Source organism: Chanodichthys erythropterus, chromosome 6, assembly GCF_024489055.1.
Source record: "Chanodichthys erythropterus isolate Z2021 chromosome 6, ASM2448905v1, whole genome shotgun sequence".
NCBI lineage: Eukaryota > Metazoa > Chordata > Actinopteri > Cypriniformes > Xenocyprididae > Chanodichthys > Chanodichthys erythropterus.
The window spans coordinates 31,388,127-31,407,331 of NC_090226.1; the positions used below are offsets into that span (position 1 = coordinate 31,388,127).

At 34.9% G+C, this 19,205-nt stretch overlaps 1 protein-coding gene across 1 annotated transcript in view; it reads left to right on the forward strand.

Annotated features, from left to right (window-relative positions):
* Positions 1-4,046: 4,046 nt before the first annotated feature.
* acap3b (ArfGAP with coiled-coil, ankyrin repeat and PH domains 3b) overlaps positions 4,047-19,205 on the forward strand; it is a 104,464-nt gene continuing 89,305 nt past the window's right edge. Inside the window, exon 1 of the mRNA XM_067388616.1 lies at positions 4,047-4,212. Within this exon, the coding sequence (XP_067244717.1) occupies positions 4,166-4,212 (47 nt within the window). The 5' untranslated portion in view covers positions 4,047-4,165. The remainder of the gene's footprint in view (positions 4,213-19,205) is intronic.

A 19,205-nucleotide genomic window follows, 5' to 3' on the forward strand; every position in this document is an offset into this window, starting at 1 on the left:
CCTCAAAGGAAAACTTAGCTGCTGTCTTACGTTTAGAAGCCGAAGCGATGCCTGTTTAAAAAAAGGCGTTGAACTGCCAAAAATAACTCAAAACACAGATATTTTCAGTCTTTGGACCTGTTTACCTTACAACGAGTATTTATTTTTATACAATGTTCGGACTGGTTTGAAAATAGTTATTTTGCAGGTGTTGTAAATTTATAGGCGGTATCGAAGGACGACAAAAAATCCTTTCAAAAAAATCCGCGGGAGCAGCAGGGACAAACCTGACGTAGCATTGACGTAGCTTTTTTTAAAACATTGTTTTAAAAGATTTTACACAGATATGGACAGATATGAGTTTTGCGGAATGTTGAAGCAGACCTTTGATCGTTTATTTTTTCATCTGTATTTCTAGTACAATATTCGGAATGATATGGAAGATTCTTAATTATGGATAACATTAATAAAATAATATTTTTATTATTATTGCAAAGCATGCATTGTGTTAAGCTCTTGATATGTTTATTAGGTCTTTGATTTGATTTTATCACACACAATGTTTAATATTTTTTGTACAATAAGCCTATCAAGATATAACCTCTTGAAATAATGGTTTGATTTCAGTGGCAACATTTTAAACATTTTCTTGCCAATCACATGGAAAAACAATGAGACAGTCAAACATGCAGCAACTGTTTGATTGTCAGGTTGTCATATTTGAAATAATGGTAACACATTTCAGTAGGTTTCACATGTTAAAGGTGCTACAGAGGATGTTTTCGACGACTGAGAAACCAAAGACTGTTAGTGAGTTTTTGAAATGAGCACATGCGTAAGAACAACCCCCCTCCTTCACAGCTCATTTCGAGGCTACAGTGTTCTTCTGCAAGATGCATGCAGTTTTATTTATTAACCGCTAGAGCATCAAAAGTTACATAGTGTACCTTTAATAAATGCTGTAAAATTTAGATATTGCTTATTGTTAGTTCTAATTAACTAATGTTAACTAATGGGACCTTTCTGTAAAGTGTTGCCGAAATAAAAATAATTAAAATATTTTATTGATGGAAAAAAATATTGGGTGACCTTAGAAGATATGACCTTATAAGGATGACCTTATAAGGAAAGTTAAAGGGATAGTTCACCCTAATATGAAAATGTAGTCATAAATTACTCACCCTGGTGTCGATCTAATGCCCTTCTTTTTTTTTATAGGCCACAAAAGGAGAATTAAAAAAAAAAAAAAAATGTCCCGCTCATTTTCATTCATAGAGGGTAATGGCAGTGAATAACAACTAGCATCAAGTTTTTCTTTAAGGTATCAAAAAAAAAAAAAAACGATATTCTAAGTATTGTGGGGGTATGTGATATATTATAATATATTTTTTAAAAAAATTCTTGACCTCGGCCGTTGTTCTTCTCTGCACAGCTGCACTTTCGTTCGTGAGACTCCATTAGCACCGCAGTTCACTCTGTGTCACAAGAAAAAAGCACACAAATTGTGAGAAATAAAGATTAACAAAAATGCACCATGAAATACAACCCATGTACCTTCTTCTCTGAGGTGAATATATCCACTGTGTTCGTAACAAGAAGTCATTCTGACTGTCATCAGGGAGTCTGGAGATAATTACCTCAGTGAAGAAAGTACACGGATACTTTTTTTTTGTGATCTCTAGGCGTTGTATTTCATGTTGCATTTTTATTAATCTTGATTTCTCACAACTTGTGTGCTTTTTCTGGGCGAGACAGAGTGATCTGCGGCGTTAATAGTCTCATAAACGAATGCACACATCGTGCACAGAAGATCAATGGCCAAGGTCAAGATAAAAATTTCGGTTTGTTTTTCACTAAACCCTATCGTATACCCCAGGAACACTTGGAATATATGACACGTGTAACATGGGATCATTCTGTGATACTTTTACATCTTTTTTTTTTTTTTTTTTTAAAAAGCTTGATGCTAAGCGCTATTCAATGCCATTATATGGATTAGCATTCTCCTTAGCATTCTCTTATTCTCCTTTTGTGGTCCATAAAAGAAAGAAGGGCATACTACATTAGAACAACACCAGGGTGAGTAGCCTAAATGATGACTTAGAGCCAGTCCACACGGAGACGCGTTTAGCTGTATACGTAAAATATTTGTATCGTATCAGCTTTTCATCCAGATGGATCTGGCGTTTTGGGAGCCTGAAACCGCTATTTTTTTTAAATCCAGAGTGGATAAGTCTGAAAACGACACCTTTGGCGTTTTCGTGTACAGCCAATCGGTATATTTTTTGAAACGATGGTCATCACACCACGTCTCACGTAACAGCAACAACACCGAGGTGTAAAGTATTTGAGTAAATGTAATTAGTTACTTTACTTGAGTATCTTTTTGGCTACTTTGTAGTTGTACTGAGTATCAAAGATATTGACAACTTTTACTCTCTACTTGACTACATTTTTGAGCAAGTAAATGTACTTTTTACTCCACTACATTAAATACATAAATTTTACTTAACATTGTTTTATTTTTCTGCTATATTGACAAGACTGTTTTGAAGGATATTGGTTTACTTATGACCTTTTTGTGCACTTGAGCTCAACTGAGACTTGAGTTTGTTGATGTTTAAAAGGTTGTTGTGTCGACCTTGATTTATTGCAACATTGAGTTGTTCAGTTTTATTTTGATTTTAGAAAATAAACTTGATTTCTCATCTTACAAATCAGTTGTTTCTTATTTTCACTGGCATGTCTCAGTGCATTCAGCATGAGTAAAATACTTAAGTACTGTTAAAATCAGATACTTTTACTCAAGTCGTATTGGAATTTGGTTACTTCTAACTTGTAGTGGAGTCATTTTCGATGTAAATTATCACTACTTTTACTTAAAGGTTCTGTTCTTCGTGATCCCATGTTTCAAACTTTAGTTAGTGTGTAATGTTTTTGTTAGAGTATAAATAAAATCTGTAAAATTTTAAAGCTCAAAGTTCAATGCCAAGCGAGATATTTTATTTAACAGAAGTCGCCTACATCGAACGGCCAGTTTGGACTACATCCCTCTACTTCCTTCTTTAATGACGTCACTAAAACACTTTTTTGACTAACCTCCGCCCACAGGAATACACAAGAGTTGTGTTTGTATAGTGTGTTTGTCGCCATGTCGTCGATTTTCATTCCGCAGTCCAATCACCGGGTCTGATTCCAGCTCAAATTGATAGGGTAAAATTAAAGACATGTTTACAATAACACTGAGCGCGTGCATCTCCACGTTATGGTAAGAGGCGGGACCTTTCCGGGCACAGAGCGCTAAGCTGCTGTCGAATCACAACACAGGAACCGCTGGCACAATCAGAACTCGTTACGTATTTCTGAAGGAGGGACTTCATAGAACAAGGAAGCCATCAGCCCGTTTTTATGACAGTGGAAACAGCGGTATACAGATGAGTAAATTATGTGAAAAATACTGTGTTTTTTTACACGCGAAACATGAACACATGTTATATTGCACACTATAAACATAATCAAAGCTTCAAAAAAACGGGACCTTTAAGTATGGTTTTCAGGTACTCTATACACCTCTGCAACAACAACAACGGCGGACTACATGCTAGTGTCCGTGCCGCAGAAGCTACTGAACCTATTAGCTTTACGAAAGTAAAGATTTGTTTCTAAGCTTTACTAAAGTTTGTGTGCAAGTCAGCGTGCAAGGTTTTTTGCAAGGTTTTTATTCTCCATTTTTAGTGTATCTCTGTGACAGAATTACAGCGTACATACTGATCTAGAATGTGTAAACTATATCGTTTTGAGTCAGTTTCAGTGTGTACTATTTCTAGAGACAACATATTTATTTAGAACAAGGGGAAAAAAAGATTGGATTGTGTGGCCTTATTTTTCATTTTAAGGTAAACTATCCCTTTAAAAACACAGTCAAACCAAATATTCCAAATGTGTACACCAAGTAAACTGTGGGATATTTGAAAGACGCTCCCTTAAAATCTTTTGCCGCATCTTTGACGACGGTCCCTTAGCTCGCACAGTGCTGAAACTGATCCATATAAGATCTGTAACAGTGTGTCACAGTGTCACTGTTTTACCGGGGAAAGGGATATACTTGCGTTTCACATTCAGGCGTATTACAGTCACCGGCAATGCTGTGTTACATTTTTAACTGAAAGACGGAATAACTGCAAATATGACGGTGGATTTTGAGGAATGTATTAAAGATTCACCCCGTTTCAGGTAAGAACACACTCATGTTCCACAGCTGACGCCTGTTTGCATGTGAACGTTCAGATTGTCTTTAAACACACACACACACACACAGTTCATAACATCGATTCTCCTCTGACGTGTTTTCTCTGTGTGTTTATGGTCAGTTGAGGGTTAATTGTAAAATACAAAAGATCCAACGGGATTTTTTTGTTTGAGGATGTGGGTTTATTTTAAAATACGGCGAGTCTTAAAAGCAGGCATTGCTTTTATGTTCTGCATATAACAATGCGGTTTTATACATGTACACCTATTGTGCCTCAAAACAATCATATGCAGCTTTTTAGGGCATCACAGGCGCGTGCTTCAGTGTTGGGCATCATAGGCGCCCAAAAATGCTGTCTCGGTCGGCATCTTACTAGGTTATGAGAACATTCACCGTGTTCATGAGGGACCAGTTGAATGAATGAGGGCTTTTTAAGGACACGGATCCTTGCTGCAGTAGCTCAATTTCGCTGGCTTGTTGTATAATTGTGTTACAGATGTTGGTGGATACTGTGCTGAATCATTTACTGAAATATATGAGATTAATCTGTTCAGCCTAATGCAACAGCATCACATGAACCTAATGCAGTGATGATGTTCAGATGAATTCATGAAGGGGGGCGTTGCTCTGCTGTACACGCCAGATATCATGATTACTAATGCAGAGACACTGGCCATTTACATGCAATTGCATGTTTTTTTAATATATACTCATCTGTTACAATAGCATTAATTATCACAGTTATTGTAATAAGACTGGCATGCATGATGCATATGGATGTTAATATGCCACAGAAAAAATTAATTAGTCATTGAAACTGAGGCTTTTATCCCTTTACCAGGGACAGTCATTTAGTTGTCATTGCAATTAATCATAATAGTCATCAATAGACTTTAAAAATTAACCTCACTACAATAAATAAACTAGCTAAATATTGTTTGCAGATGTTTAAGTCAGAGTCAGAAAGGTTGAGAACCACTGACTTAAAGGGATAGTTCACCCAAAAATGAAAATGGATATTATTTACTGTATTAATATAGCACATTTAAACAGTGATGCTGACCAAAGTGAATTACAACAATTTAATAGGGCTGTCAAACGATTAATCACGTACCGAATAAAAGTTTGATTTTGCATAATATATGTGTGAATACTGTGTAATTATTATGTATATATAAATACACACAAATTAATATTTAAGTATATAAAGTATATTTAAGAGAAATATGTTATGTACAAAATGTTTTTATATATAATATAAATTATATAAAATATAAATAAATGCATATACTTGTAAATATTTCTCAAATATATACATGAATGTGTATTTATATATACATGATAATTACACACGGTACACCCACATATATTAGGCAAACTTATTTTGTATGCGATTAATCGTGATTAATCGTTTGACAGCCCTACAATTTAATATTAAATGCATGACAATGGCATACATATAAATATAATCATGAGCATAATATAAAAAATAAATGTTTAGGTAATTTCAACTTTTTATCTCACAAATTCTTACCTTTTTTTCGCAATTGCGAGTTTACATCTTGCAATTCTGTTTTTCTCACATTTGCATGATATAAACTTGCAATTGCGAGTTATAAAGTCAGGGTTAGGGTTAGATATAAACTCGCAATTCTGAGAAAAGTAAGAATTGTAAGATATGAAATCGCAATTGCAAGAAAAAAAGACTTGCAATAGCTTATTTATTTTATTATTTACATCGCAATTGCGATATTCAACAATTGCGATATTCAACATTTATATCTTGCAATTCAGGCTTTATTTCTCGCAATTGCTAGTTTATATCTCGCAATTCTGACTTTATTTCTCAGAATTGCGAGATATAAATTCAGGCAATTCGGGTTTTATTTCTCGCAATTACTAGTTTATATCTCGCAATTCGGGCTTTATTTCTCGCAATTGCTAGTTTATATCTCACAATTCTGACTTTGTCTCGCAATTGCGAGTTTACATCTCGCAATTCTGACTTTATTTCTCACAATTACTAGTTTATATCTTACAATTCTGGCTTTATTTCTCGCAATTGCTAGTTTATATCTCGTATCTCTTTATATTGCTTGTTTTGTCACAATAATCTTTTAAATTGTTTTATTCTGTGACAGAAACAAGCTTCTATATAAATGTATAAAAACATATGTCAAAAATCCCAAAGAATAAAGATGCGTTTGAGTCTAGATTCAAAAACTGTAAGTGAACATGCAAACAAACCTTGTTTCAAACCTGAGAAATTAGAAATTCTGAAGAATGTCCTGATTGCTCTTTTCCATTTAATTACAATAAATAGGAGCTAAAGTGCTTAAAATCACATAAAATCCTAAAAGTTTCATATAAATGGTTCATATGTTGGTTCAGAAGTCCTCAGGAGTATTCAGTAGCTTTATGTGTCTGAAATATAATAATAATTTGTTATTCAAATCTTCTCTGGATCATTCATAACAATGTGTGTGTACAGTGTTTTCCACGAGACTGTTGACCTATTTCAAAAAACTGATTTGATTCGTTCATAAATCCGACTGATATGTTTCTTATATTTCGGTTTATTGACTAAATCATAATGAATATAGAATTTTAGTCTGTTAATTTTATAACTTCAAAAGGCCGGAATATACTTGTTTGGACTCTTTTTGTTATACTTTTTACCAAGACTTTTTTTTTTAAATGTCTCTTTTTGTGTTCTGTAGAACAAAGAAAGTCTTATGTGTTCTATACTGTTAATGAAGACAGAATTTTTGCCTTTTGATTAACTATTCCTTACATTTTTTATTTAACATTGCAGGAATTATGGCAATATGAACTAATTTAATCTTTAGTGTTGTTGTTCTCAGCACAATGAAAGTCTTGGTTTCAGTAGTTTAGTCAGCACATGAGCAGCTTTCAGCATGAGCACATTCACTTCAGATGATTTCTAATGAGGTGAGTCACAGATTTTGCTTGTCATGTGGTGATCTGTCATCATACATGATTGTTCAGAAGGAAACAGGAGATGCTGAACTTGTTCTCCATCTGTTCAGTTCAGTTCATCTGTTGTCTTCTGCATCAGACATTGAGGCATCATGAATGTCATTCTAAAGCAGTGATGTTAAGTAGTCCATCATGCACATAGATGACGTTTATCCAGCAAACTGTCAGTGATGCTCCGAGCTCTGCCCTCTCTGTGCCTCTGAGGCGTCAAGGACTTTTGAAAGGCAAGCAGCAGGGTCATGGAGATGTGGAGTCTCTGCAAGGAGGGGGGTGATGTTCCGGGCTCACATCCAATATTCCCAGCCATACTCACTAACACTCTCTAGGGACCATACATGAAGAGCCAGACAGCAGATTTGGGTGAAAAATGACTGGTTATCCCCATGATCCTCTAGGACAAGCAGTTTGGAGAATGGATGGATGGATTTAACTTTTAGAAAAGTGTCCTTTACATTCAGTTTTCAGTTCATTTCGTTTTTTTAGCTTCTTTTAGAATGTCGCCTTCTGGCATTTTCAGAGATCTTGTGAAAGTACTTTTTTAAATATTTTTTTTAAAGAAATGATTAGTACTTTTAGAGGCCTTGTAAAGTTGCAGTATTCTACGTAAGAGTCGACCACTGTCATGTTGGCTGCCATTTTGAGGACAAGGTCACATGACCAACACGAATTTCAGACAAAGGCCCTTTCCCAAATGGCACACTTCATGTGAACTTTCAGGCTTGTAGACTTACAATGGCCGCTGCGTGTGCCTGTCCATTAAGTCCACTAGACAGTAGGGTGTCCCATTCATCATTTGGGCCTGTCTGAATATGCACTTGACCACTAGTCTACTTCCATGATGTATTTGCAGTGTTTGGCCCAAGCGTTAAAGGGTTAGTTCACCCAAAAATGAAATTTCATTGTCATTATTTACTCGCCTTAATATTGTTCGAAACCAATAAGACTTTTGTTTATCTCCAGAACACAAATCAAGATATTTTTAATGAAATCTGAAAGATTTCTGTGACTGTTCCTCCATTAAAAGTCAATTCACCCAAAACTCTGACAGTTCAAAGTGTTCATAAAGAGAATGTAAAATAAATCCAAATGATCTGAGCAGTTTAATCAAAGTCTTCTGAAGAGACTCGATCACTTTATATGATGAACCTATTTAATTTAGGCTTTTGTTCACATAGAAACATTGATCAGCAAACATAATCAGTGATGCGTGAGTTCTTGCAGAGGCTCAAATGTGCTGTGTGACACGTAGAAACAAACCTCATTGGTTCTCGAACGTCAAACAAGCATGCTTGAGCTTCCATTTACCAAGTTTGAATGCTGTAAACATTGTTCACTGATCACCACACTGGTTACTAAGCTGAAAAGCTAATCAGATTGATTTGTATCACTGACTGACTGACACCAATTCAACATTCTCAGTCGGCCAAAAAGCTTCCAACATTATCTGACTAGTGCCACCAGCACTTCACAAAAACTGAGCTGGCAGATGCTCAAAGATGGCCAACCATTGGCCTGGTGTGTCGCAGCCTTTAAAGACAATGTTTCTACTTATGACTGCAATAACTCAGCATTTAGGGTACGTTTACACAACAACTACAATGTACTAAAAATGGGAAAGTTTTTTTCTTTGTTCAGATGACGACAGATCTGCGAAAATGAAAACACTGTATAGTTAGTGATGCAACTTTGTAAATGAATCCCGTCCCGTATTCAACCATGACAAATCTGGTCATCCAAAAAGTTATTAATCTGTATGGAAATTCCATGAAATCAGCACCAATGCTAAAAAAAGTAGTTATTATCAATTCTCAAACTGATGGGACCAGATTGTTTATATCCATTGCAGAATAGGCCATTCCTGAAGTTTTTAATACAAGATGAAGATCCACCAAGATGTTCTTTCTGTCAAAACTCTTTATCATTGAAGCATGTTTTATTAGATTGTGCTGGTTTAAACCCCTTGAGAAACCTGTTTTTTACTCAGTTAACTCTTGTGAAGATATTTTTAACAAAGTTAAACCAAATATAGTTTGAGTTTTTAGCAAAAATAAATTGTAAAAACACAATATAGTTTTACCATTATTTTTTCTCGCCATGAAAATAGTCACAGAAGCTGGCATGGGGCTAAAAAACACAAACAAACAAACTCATCTGTCTGGATTAAGTATTACACACTTCCTATAGAGCACAAGAGAGAGACAGAATGGGATTTCTGTCTATAGTTTCCACAATTTCCAGTTAGAAAGCAACTGGAGCATCTACAGAAATGACCAACTACTTGAGGACTACTCTTTCACACTAAACATGATCTTCCACTGAGTCACTCCAGCCAAATTTGGCGGGCCCCACAGTGTGTATGTGGACATGCTGACGGACAGCCGGCTGCTGTTGTGTAACACAGTGAAACTGGGACGTGGAGAGTAGGAGGCAGGAACCAGAATGATCTTCTCAGTCATTCAAGCAGGCTGTCAGCTTTAGGAAAGGTGGAGGCTGTAGATTTGCTGGTTTCTACATGCTTCAACCTGCAGCCAGAATCAGGAAACTTCAGAGTGGAGTATTAGTAGGGAAATCAGGTGTGGTTGCGGTACATACTGCACTGAAGAAGTCACGATCAGTTGATAGACAGGCATCTAGGTGGGACAGTTTTGCATCTGAATTCCTGTACTTTTATAGTATGTCCTGTATTAAATAAAACATCCGTCTAGACCGTTGATGAAGTGTGTTGTGCAGGCATGTAGGTGTGTAATAAAGCTTTTCCGGACATAATATTGACATGTTGCCATTGTTCGTATGTTTTGTTTTGGTTTGTTTTTGACCTGAGGCATGCTAAAACAAACAACCAAAGTAAAAAAAAAAGAAAAGAATGTAACTCTGGTACAATTTAAACATGAGGAACAACTTTCTTTGTATCTGTAGCACAGTGACATTTACTGTTAGCACAAATTTTCGTGGGAGAAATCCACACTATTAGGAATTTTGCACAAGGGTGAAATTTTCCCATGCAGATTCGCCAACAAATTCAAGTTTGCCACTTGGATTCGAAAATGACTTTAGTGTGAGATGATGTGCTTCATATATTGCTATGTTATTGACGATATATGATGGACACTTTTCACCTGTTAATTTTTTTAGAAATTTTGCTAACATTAATTTTTTATTTTATTTTTATGTGACAATAATATAAAATGTGAAGATAAAAAACATAAAAACAACAAAATGGATTAATTTTTTAATTTTTGTTATTTTTATTTATTTTATTTTTTCAGAAATTCTGCGTTGTGTATTTTATTTTTCTGGCAATCAAATAAAGCAGTACAACATTAATTTAACTTATTTTTTTTAATCATGTGACATTAAACAAACTTTTTTTGTCAAACAAAGTGCTGCACAACAGAGCTTTACTGTTAAAATTAAAAATAAATAAAATAAAAATTAATAATTCCTTAAAAAAATAAAGTTTTAATAATAATTTATTATTATTATTATTATTAGTGTTAGTATTTATTATTCCATTGAGACGTAGCTAAATTGTAGTGTAAAACAGTATTTCTGTTACAATTTCTTTAAGTTAAGCCGAACTTTTATTTTGACGGGTTGCCGTGAAGACCTCTGTTTCTGTGTGTTTATGATATGACGATAGTTTTTCTGAAATTAAACCCTAAAATGCCCATGAAGTGACTTTGGAGATGAAGTTCATGCATTCATGTCCTCATATAGTGAGGCGGCAGATGCTGAAAACGCGCGTGTGTGTGAGGTAAATGAAACCGCACGTCTGCTTCATTCATTCATACAGAGACATATTCATATTGAGGATTCATATTCAAATAATCTACTTTTTGTCAGATATTCACAGACACTAGTCTATATCATGATTTGATTTAGGTGTACTGACATACTTTTAATTATCGAAAATTTTACAAATTCCGTGACGTTCCGCATTATACAGTAAATTCCGTTTTTAATGACTGGATTCCGTGATTCCGTCCGTGTTTTCTGCATCCTGGAAATCATAGGCCCCTATTAGTGTTGCCTCAGGTATTAATCTAAGTTGTCATTCTTTATGGTTCGGTTTTTCTTCCAGGTCAATTACTGGAGCAACAGTTTGAAAATAATTTTGCTGAGTAAGTTAGATCATAAGCACATCGCCCCCTTGAGTACGGATGTATGATACCACCAGAGCACATCTATACAGTACAACTTGCGATACAAATTTGACCGTTTAAGAGTGACTGGCCCTCTATTGTGAGGTCTGGTTTTGTGTGTGTGTTTTCAAGAAAGCATTGTCAATGAATGTCAGCGTGACAGCATGTGGCAAACAGTTTTGCACCGCAGCCTTTTCACAAACTGTAAAAGGTAAAGTCATTCGCACACCTGTCACAATACCCTTCATTCTTAACCCTTGAGTGCCAGCGGCCTCTTCTTTGACAATGCAGAAGAACCGGCATCTGACAACTCCTGTCACACCTCCATTTCACAGAAATGTGCATGTTTACATTGGCCAACAAAGGTGAAGGTTTCACTCTGATGTGTGTGGTCGGTTTACATTAAGCCTCATTGCTTCCTCTGTGGATTAAGACAGAGCCGTCAAACAACTAAATCAGTTTTTTCTCAAGAAGTCAAAGAGGGAGAACTGAGTAAACAGTTCTGACAAACTTAATTCACGCTGGTGTTGCATTCGGCGGTACATTCAGCACTGTGTCAAAACAAGTTCCGGAGATGCGGAACAAGCGATGGCCTTTTATGCAGTCTCTCAAATGCTTTCACTAAGCAGCACAATGGTGTATTTTCTGTTTGGTCGCTATAGTTACAGGAAACTACCACTTTTCTCCTGGATCCTACAGTGAAGGAAACAGACAGATATGGGGTCATGACCCTGTAACTCAGCATGTGTTTGTAATGGATGGGTTTCCTAAATCGGCTGACTGGAATGCGTGAGAAGAATGTATGGTTTAAGATGACAAGAAACGCAACCAGAGAACATTATATGAGCTTTGCCATAATGCTTAACCCATCCTTTAGCACACGTCTGTCTTTAGTGCACGGTTAGATGGAAAAAGAAGAATTGCTTTCTTTGAATAATGGCACCACTTTCATTGTATGTATAGTAGAAAGTGGGGAAAAAGCCCTGAGATTCCATGAAGACTCAACAAAAATGTTTCTAAAAAGTTGCAGAAACAATATGCAATACTGTAAGACCTAAATAATATAATAATGTGTGTGCACACGTGTATGCGTGTGCATGTTTGTATGTAAAATATATTTATAAATATGTTCATAAATATGTTTTAGGGCAGCTAATGTTCAAGGCATTACACAAGCCAGTATTAACGTCTGGATCTGTGCACAGCTGAATCATCAGACTAGGTAAGCAAGCGAGAACAATAGCGAAAAATGGCAGATGGAGCAATAATAACTGACATGATCCATGATAACATGATATTTTTAGTGATATTTGTAAACTGTCTTTCCAAATGTTTTGTTAGCATGTTGCTAATGTTCTGTTAAATGTGGTTAAAGTTACCATCGTTTCTTACTGTATTCACGGAGACAAGAGAGCCATCGCTATTTTCATTTTTAAACACTTTCTGCATCTGTATAATTCATAAACACAACTTCATTCTTTATAAATCTCTCCAGCAGTGTAGCATTAGACGTTAGCCACAGATCACAGCCTCAAATTCATTCAGAATCAAATGTAAACATCCAAATAAATACTATACTCACATGATCCGACGCATACATGCAGTATGCGTGAGGAACATTTGGTAAAGATCCATTTGAGGGTTATACTAGCTGTATGAACTTTGTAAATGCACTGTCGAGAGCTCAGGGGGCAGGGAGCGGCGCGATTTAAAGGGGCCGCATCCTGAATCGGTGCATAGGTAATGATGCCCCAAAATAGGCAGTTAAAAAAGTTAATAAAAAAAAAATCTATGGGGTATTGTCATAGAGTATGCCGACTGGGACCAAGAGAGATGATAGGAAGGCATAGGTGAACACCGGGATAATCCAAAAAGTGCTTTTTATTTATGCAAGCAGCAATCAGCTGGGGTGATTTTTACAAATAAGTGAGTAACGCATTAAAAAAAAAACAATAAATGAGCCAAAAAAAACTAACAAAAAAACAAAAAAATTACAAACGCTTTGCACAGCGTACATTTGCTCTAACTTACCAAGAACAAAGTAAATTTGCTTAAACAGCATAAACGTAACCTGCAGTTTAACTCACTGACACCCCTCCTCTCCCAAAGGCTGAGAAGGTCTGGCTTAAATATCTTAAATTCCCGCCAGAATAGTAAGTGGACTATACCACCTCTTTAGCCAGACAACATAAAAAAAAAACAGGTAATAAAAAAAAACAGCAATCTCATGTTTAAAGAAGAGCTGGACAGCCATTGCAACAGAAAACTAACAGAAATAGAAAATACAGTTAATAAACATAACAGTTAAACATGTTTTCTTATTCAGTTCATTTGTCAAAAGAAAACACCTGAAAAAAAAACAATTGGTTCGTTCCAGCCCTTTAAATGCGCAACTTTGAAAGCGCCTCTCCCTTTGGGAAATCCCCGATACGACCAGGAAGTAAGCGGAAGCGTCTAAGCCAGAGCAGACGAAACGGCAATCATCTTTACTCTTCAATCTTACAAATAAACGGTATAGTAACAAAACAAATGTGTCATGTCCTTATTTAATGAAAACTGAACTGATAAATGAAGCGGGTTGTGATGTTCGCTGATATGTGCACCTATCACCGAACATCCACCACGGCGTCCTCAATCCCCCGTTCATGCCATCTTACCCAAAAACATGACAACTGACCACGGTAACTAAACTTTTTAAATATAAACGGTTTTATTGTCTGAGTGTGAAAATAATTTACGTGAATCATGTAAGGACTGTATATCACAAAACCGGTGACGATATAAATACATGATTAAACACATCTCATCGTCACAGGTATTTTGAGCTGAAACTTCACTGACACATTCAGGGGACACCTTAGACTTATATTACATCTTGTGAAAGAACGTTCTAGGGCACCTTTAAGTGATTGTTCACATTGTTCACAAGATGTTTTATTGACATCTTTCCTTGGTCAATAAAACATCTTGTGAATGGACATTATACATTTCGGTAAGTTGTTCTGTATCTTTCAACATACCTTTTGGTGTTCATGCATGTTTTTTCATTCTATAACTTGTATTAAAGTGGAAGAAACTGCTTGAACTGAGGCGCTACAGTGATCTGTCACATATTTAAGAGCATCAAAACGCCATTTATTGTTAGAATTTTGTGATAAAATGGACAATTTCAAAGCTGAGACTGTTTCTTATCAGACGTAACAAAGCACAAAGCTCTTTGCAATAATTGGATGAGAGGCACTACAAATAATGCTTGGTGTAGGGAAAACACGCAGACCTGGCAACCCTGGCTTAAAATATGGGTGATTCAAAGGGTGAAATGTAGCCTACTTTTATGTAGCTATTTTTAAGTGTTAATGTGTTATTGTCGCATTAACTTGCCCTAAACATGAGAGATTTTCTTCACACATAATATGAGCTGACACATTTTTCCGCCCCCTTTTGATTGACAGGATCATTGGCTGTTCAGTGGCTATCATTGGCTATCAATGGCCGATAGTGTTATTGGCTGATACATCAGTTAAGCTACCACATGTTAGCTGTGTGGACATTAGCTCTGGATTGACAATATTAATTTCTAGATTTTAATCGGTAATGATATGGTTGGACATGGAAATCTAAAATCTTTTAGTCTGTGATGTTTCTTATTAATGCATGAACAAGACTTCACTAAACATTTGTGGTCCGTCTGCCATCCAATAATAAAAGCTTTGTGCTTTGTTACTTATAATATGAAGTCTCAAGTCTCAACTTTAAAATTACTCTTTAATACGGCTTGACAGATCGCTGTACCAATCATCTCATCTCCTCTTTACTAAAGCATGAAAGAAGCTAGATTAAAAGATACATTACAACTTACTGAAATGAATCCTGTCTCATGTAATTGCTCCGTTTCAACTAGGGGAAAGAGGTCAATAAAACAGCTTGTAGGCTATAAGATGTCACTAAACGTTACATTTACCTCAAGAAGGCTATTCAGTGTCCATAAACTCATTAGTTAGCTCGAAAAATAACTTTAAAGATGGTTTTACTAAATATTGTCAGGTTTGGCTATAGTAAATCCACAGGAAGGCGTCTTTATTAAACAGAAAACACAAGAGCACACTACACTTCCAACTAAACTTTAGCACTTGACAAGGAATTAAGGAAAACTCAGAGCTTAAATAAAGGGAAGATAATCAACAGAACAGGGAAAAGGTGTGCAACTCAATTAGAAACCATGGGACAAACAAGGAACTAGAACTCAGGCAAATGGGAACAGCGAAAACCAAACTAAAACACAATAAAGCCAAACATAACCTTTACAAATATATGCACTGTATTACATATTCATTATATTTTTACTTAACCTGTTAGTGATGTCTTCATTATTTAATAAATCTGTCATGAAAACAAGTTATTTCAGTTTATTGTTGTTTAAATGTTTATATTTCACCAACAAACTGGAGAAACAATTCTGTTATTAAAAAGTTTATATGTGCAGTTTGATTGTTTGTACAACTCAGTCTTAGCCATTTGAGTGTTGATTATTAAAAAAGTTTGAATATTTGATTATTTATTATAAATTATCATTTTGGTGCATCCCTTATAATGCAATTTTATAGATGTAATATTCTATATTATTACATTTATGTATTATATACTAATGTATTATTGACTGATCATATTCTGTTATTCCAAGTCTAAATCTATCTCTTTCCATGGATAGATGATGATCTACATCACAGACTCCATGATTACTATGCCTGCTACGCTAATCATATAACCTCATTCTATCACAAATGCCAACAGGATGTAATCCGTTGTCTCCAGCATCACCTTTGAGAATAATGAGTACCTCCTCTGCTTCATTATGTGTAAGCCAGTACGAGCTGATATCATTGTCAGTGACTGGCCGCCATGGCAACAGGCTTTTTGGATGTAGGCAGATATCTGCCTTTTTCTGCAGGAGTGGCCTTTACCTATTCCAACATCACACGGTGATGAACCATCATAATCCACGTAAGATAAATGAAAATTCACTCTACATATCCCAGTGACCTTAGTGATTTGCACACATCGATCTCTTGATTTGATTTATTAAATCCCATAACACTATTTCATTAGAAAGGGCAGGACAAAATGGATCGCTATTAACCTGAAACATAAATCTGATTCTCTAATGTTTGAAAAAAGTACTCCGTGAATTGAATTATGATTGCATTCCGGGCCTTAATGCTCTATATCTATTTGGAAACCCGATAAATCCGTTGGGATTATTCTATGAAAACAGAGTATTCATAGAGTACATTTTCAGAGTAGGTATGTTTGCATTAGGTCAATTGTTTGACCAGGATTAAACCTTGAATCTTACCTCTCTACTCAAACAAAAGAGCTTTAGAGAGCATTAACAGGAAATAAAATATGTAGATTTGATGGTAATAGAAAAGCAAACAAACAAACACTGTGGGGAATTCAGTTGCGCTTGTTCTTCTGATTTCACAATGCTTAGTTCTACTTGTACATAAAGTTGCATATATTGGTCAGTGAAATCATCAGAGTGTCCATGATAAAACTAGTTTTAAACACATGTAGCAAGTTCTTAGAAATATACTCTTTGTATTCATTTTGTTTTTGTTTTATTAATCAAATTTCATGTGGTGTAGACATCAAGTAAAAAGTAATATATTGTTGAATACATGTGAGTGTACACATAATATAATATAATATAATATAATATAATATAATATAATATAATATAATATAATATAATATAATATAATATAATATAATATAATATAATATAATATAATATAATATAATATAATATAATCATAAATATTGCTGCCTTTTTGGAGAGTTGCACCACATGACATTTTACAACCTGAACTAATGTGTGCCTTATTATAAAAATGTCAAATCATCTGATCTAAAATCTTGAACTTTGCTGAAATCTTTGAACATACTTTGCTGTTTTGTTTGTTTTCAGCATGTTGGTCATACCACATGACTATGATTTGGCAGACATTTTATGTTCAAACTGTTAATTTTTTTTTTTTTAACTTTTTTTTTCTAAAAAATAATGATTGAAGATTGTGCACTCTTAAAAAAAATGCTTGGTCGAAAATGGACAAACCCAGCGATTGGGTTGTTTTTAACCCAGCAGTTGGGTTAATTGCCAAACATGCTGGGCAGTTTTATTTGACCCAACTATTGAAAATTACTATATGTCTTGCTTAAAATGAACCCAAAATAGGTTGAAATTTAAAAATTATACACACAATTACTAGAGGCAACAGTAATAATCAAAAGGTGAACATTTATTAATAAGCAATTTAATACATTTTTATTGTTTAATTATTGTTAATTAAACCTATTACAGTCTAAAAAATGCTGGATTAAAAACAACCCAAGTTGGGTTGAAAATGGACAAACCCAGCAATTGGGTTGTTTTAACCCAGCAGTAGGGTTAAATGTTTGCCCAACCTGCTGGGTAGTTTTATTTAACTCAACTATTGTTTAAAAATGACTGTATTGCTTAATTAAAATTAACCCAAAGTATGTTAGAAATGAACATTTATTAATGTTCAATGAATAATTATTAAACAATAAACATGTATTAAATTGCTTATTAATACATTTATATAAATAAACTATTAAACTATTCAATTTACATTAATAAAATATTAAAAATAAAACATTCACCTTTTGTCTATTATTGTTGTCTCTAATTGCATCTGGTGTTTAATTTCCCAACAATTTTGGGTTCATTTTAAGCTAGCCATATAGAATTTTTTAAACAATAGTTGGTTTAAATAAAACTACCCAGCAGGTTGGGCAAACATTTAACCCAACCGCTGGGTTAAAACAACCCAATTGCTGGGTTTGTCCATTTTCAACCCAACTTGGGTTGTTTTTAACCCAGCATTTTTAGACTGTAATAATTGTTAATTTACAACATACCTTTTTAAGCAACAGCACAGTAATTGTTAAACAATAGTTGGTTTAAATAAAACTACCCAGCAGGTTGGGCAAACATTTATCTCTACCACTGGGTTAAAACAACCCAATCGCCGGGTTTGTCCATTTTTAACCCAAATTGGGGTGGTTTTTAACCCAGCATTTTCTAGAGCAGGCTTTCTTTTCAGTAATTTCATTCATTTAATGAGGCTTTTCTCCATTATGTGATCAGGACAGTTGTACCATCCTGACAAAAATATCAAAATACAGTTTAATTCAGAGAATAAAAACATGCTCGTCATAGAAGAGCTGCATTTTCTGCATGAATGATATTTTTTTGTTAATAAATTAATAGAACAAACACATTGAGCATCATGTGATTGACTCGTATTGGCCCTCCATATTTTAGTTTCATAATGTCATTTATTTGACAAGCCAACATCAACATCAGCCAACAAGCGTTCACCATAAATCACACCTATGAGGAAGAAAGACTTGTAATAAAGTTACAGCTCAAGGATCTGTTTTTCTTGGGAATACTGTTCCACTCCACTTCAAGCACATGCTGAGAATACCAGGACATCCTCTTTCATGTCAAGATCATACCAGTGCCACTGAAAAACTTCAAAGCAGCATGAGAAACTGAGATGTCACTCTGGTCTGCTGTGTGAAATATTTAGTGGCAGTTACTGAAAGGAATATGTGTGTTTTTTGTAATTTTGTCAGGCTTTGCAATAATGATTGGTGTGTTATGGTCTAGAATTCATGAAATATTTTTCAGAACTGTGGTGAGCAAACTGTCCAACACATTTTCTTCATGTATTTATGTGTCGATGTCTCCAAATGAAGTTCAGTAGTCATTGATCTCCACAATAAGGCCAATGTCCATTTACATA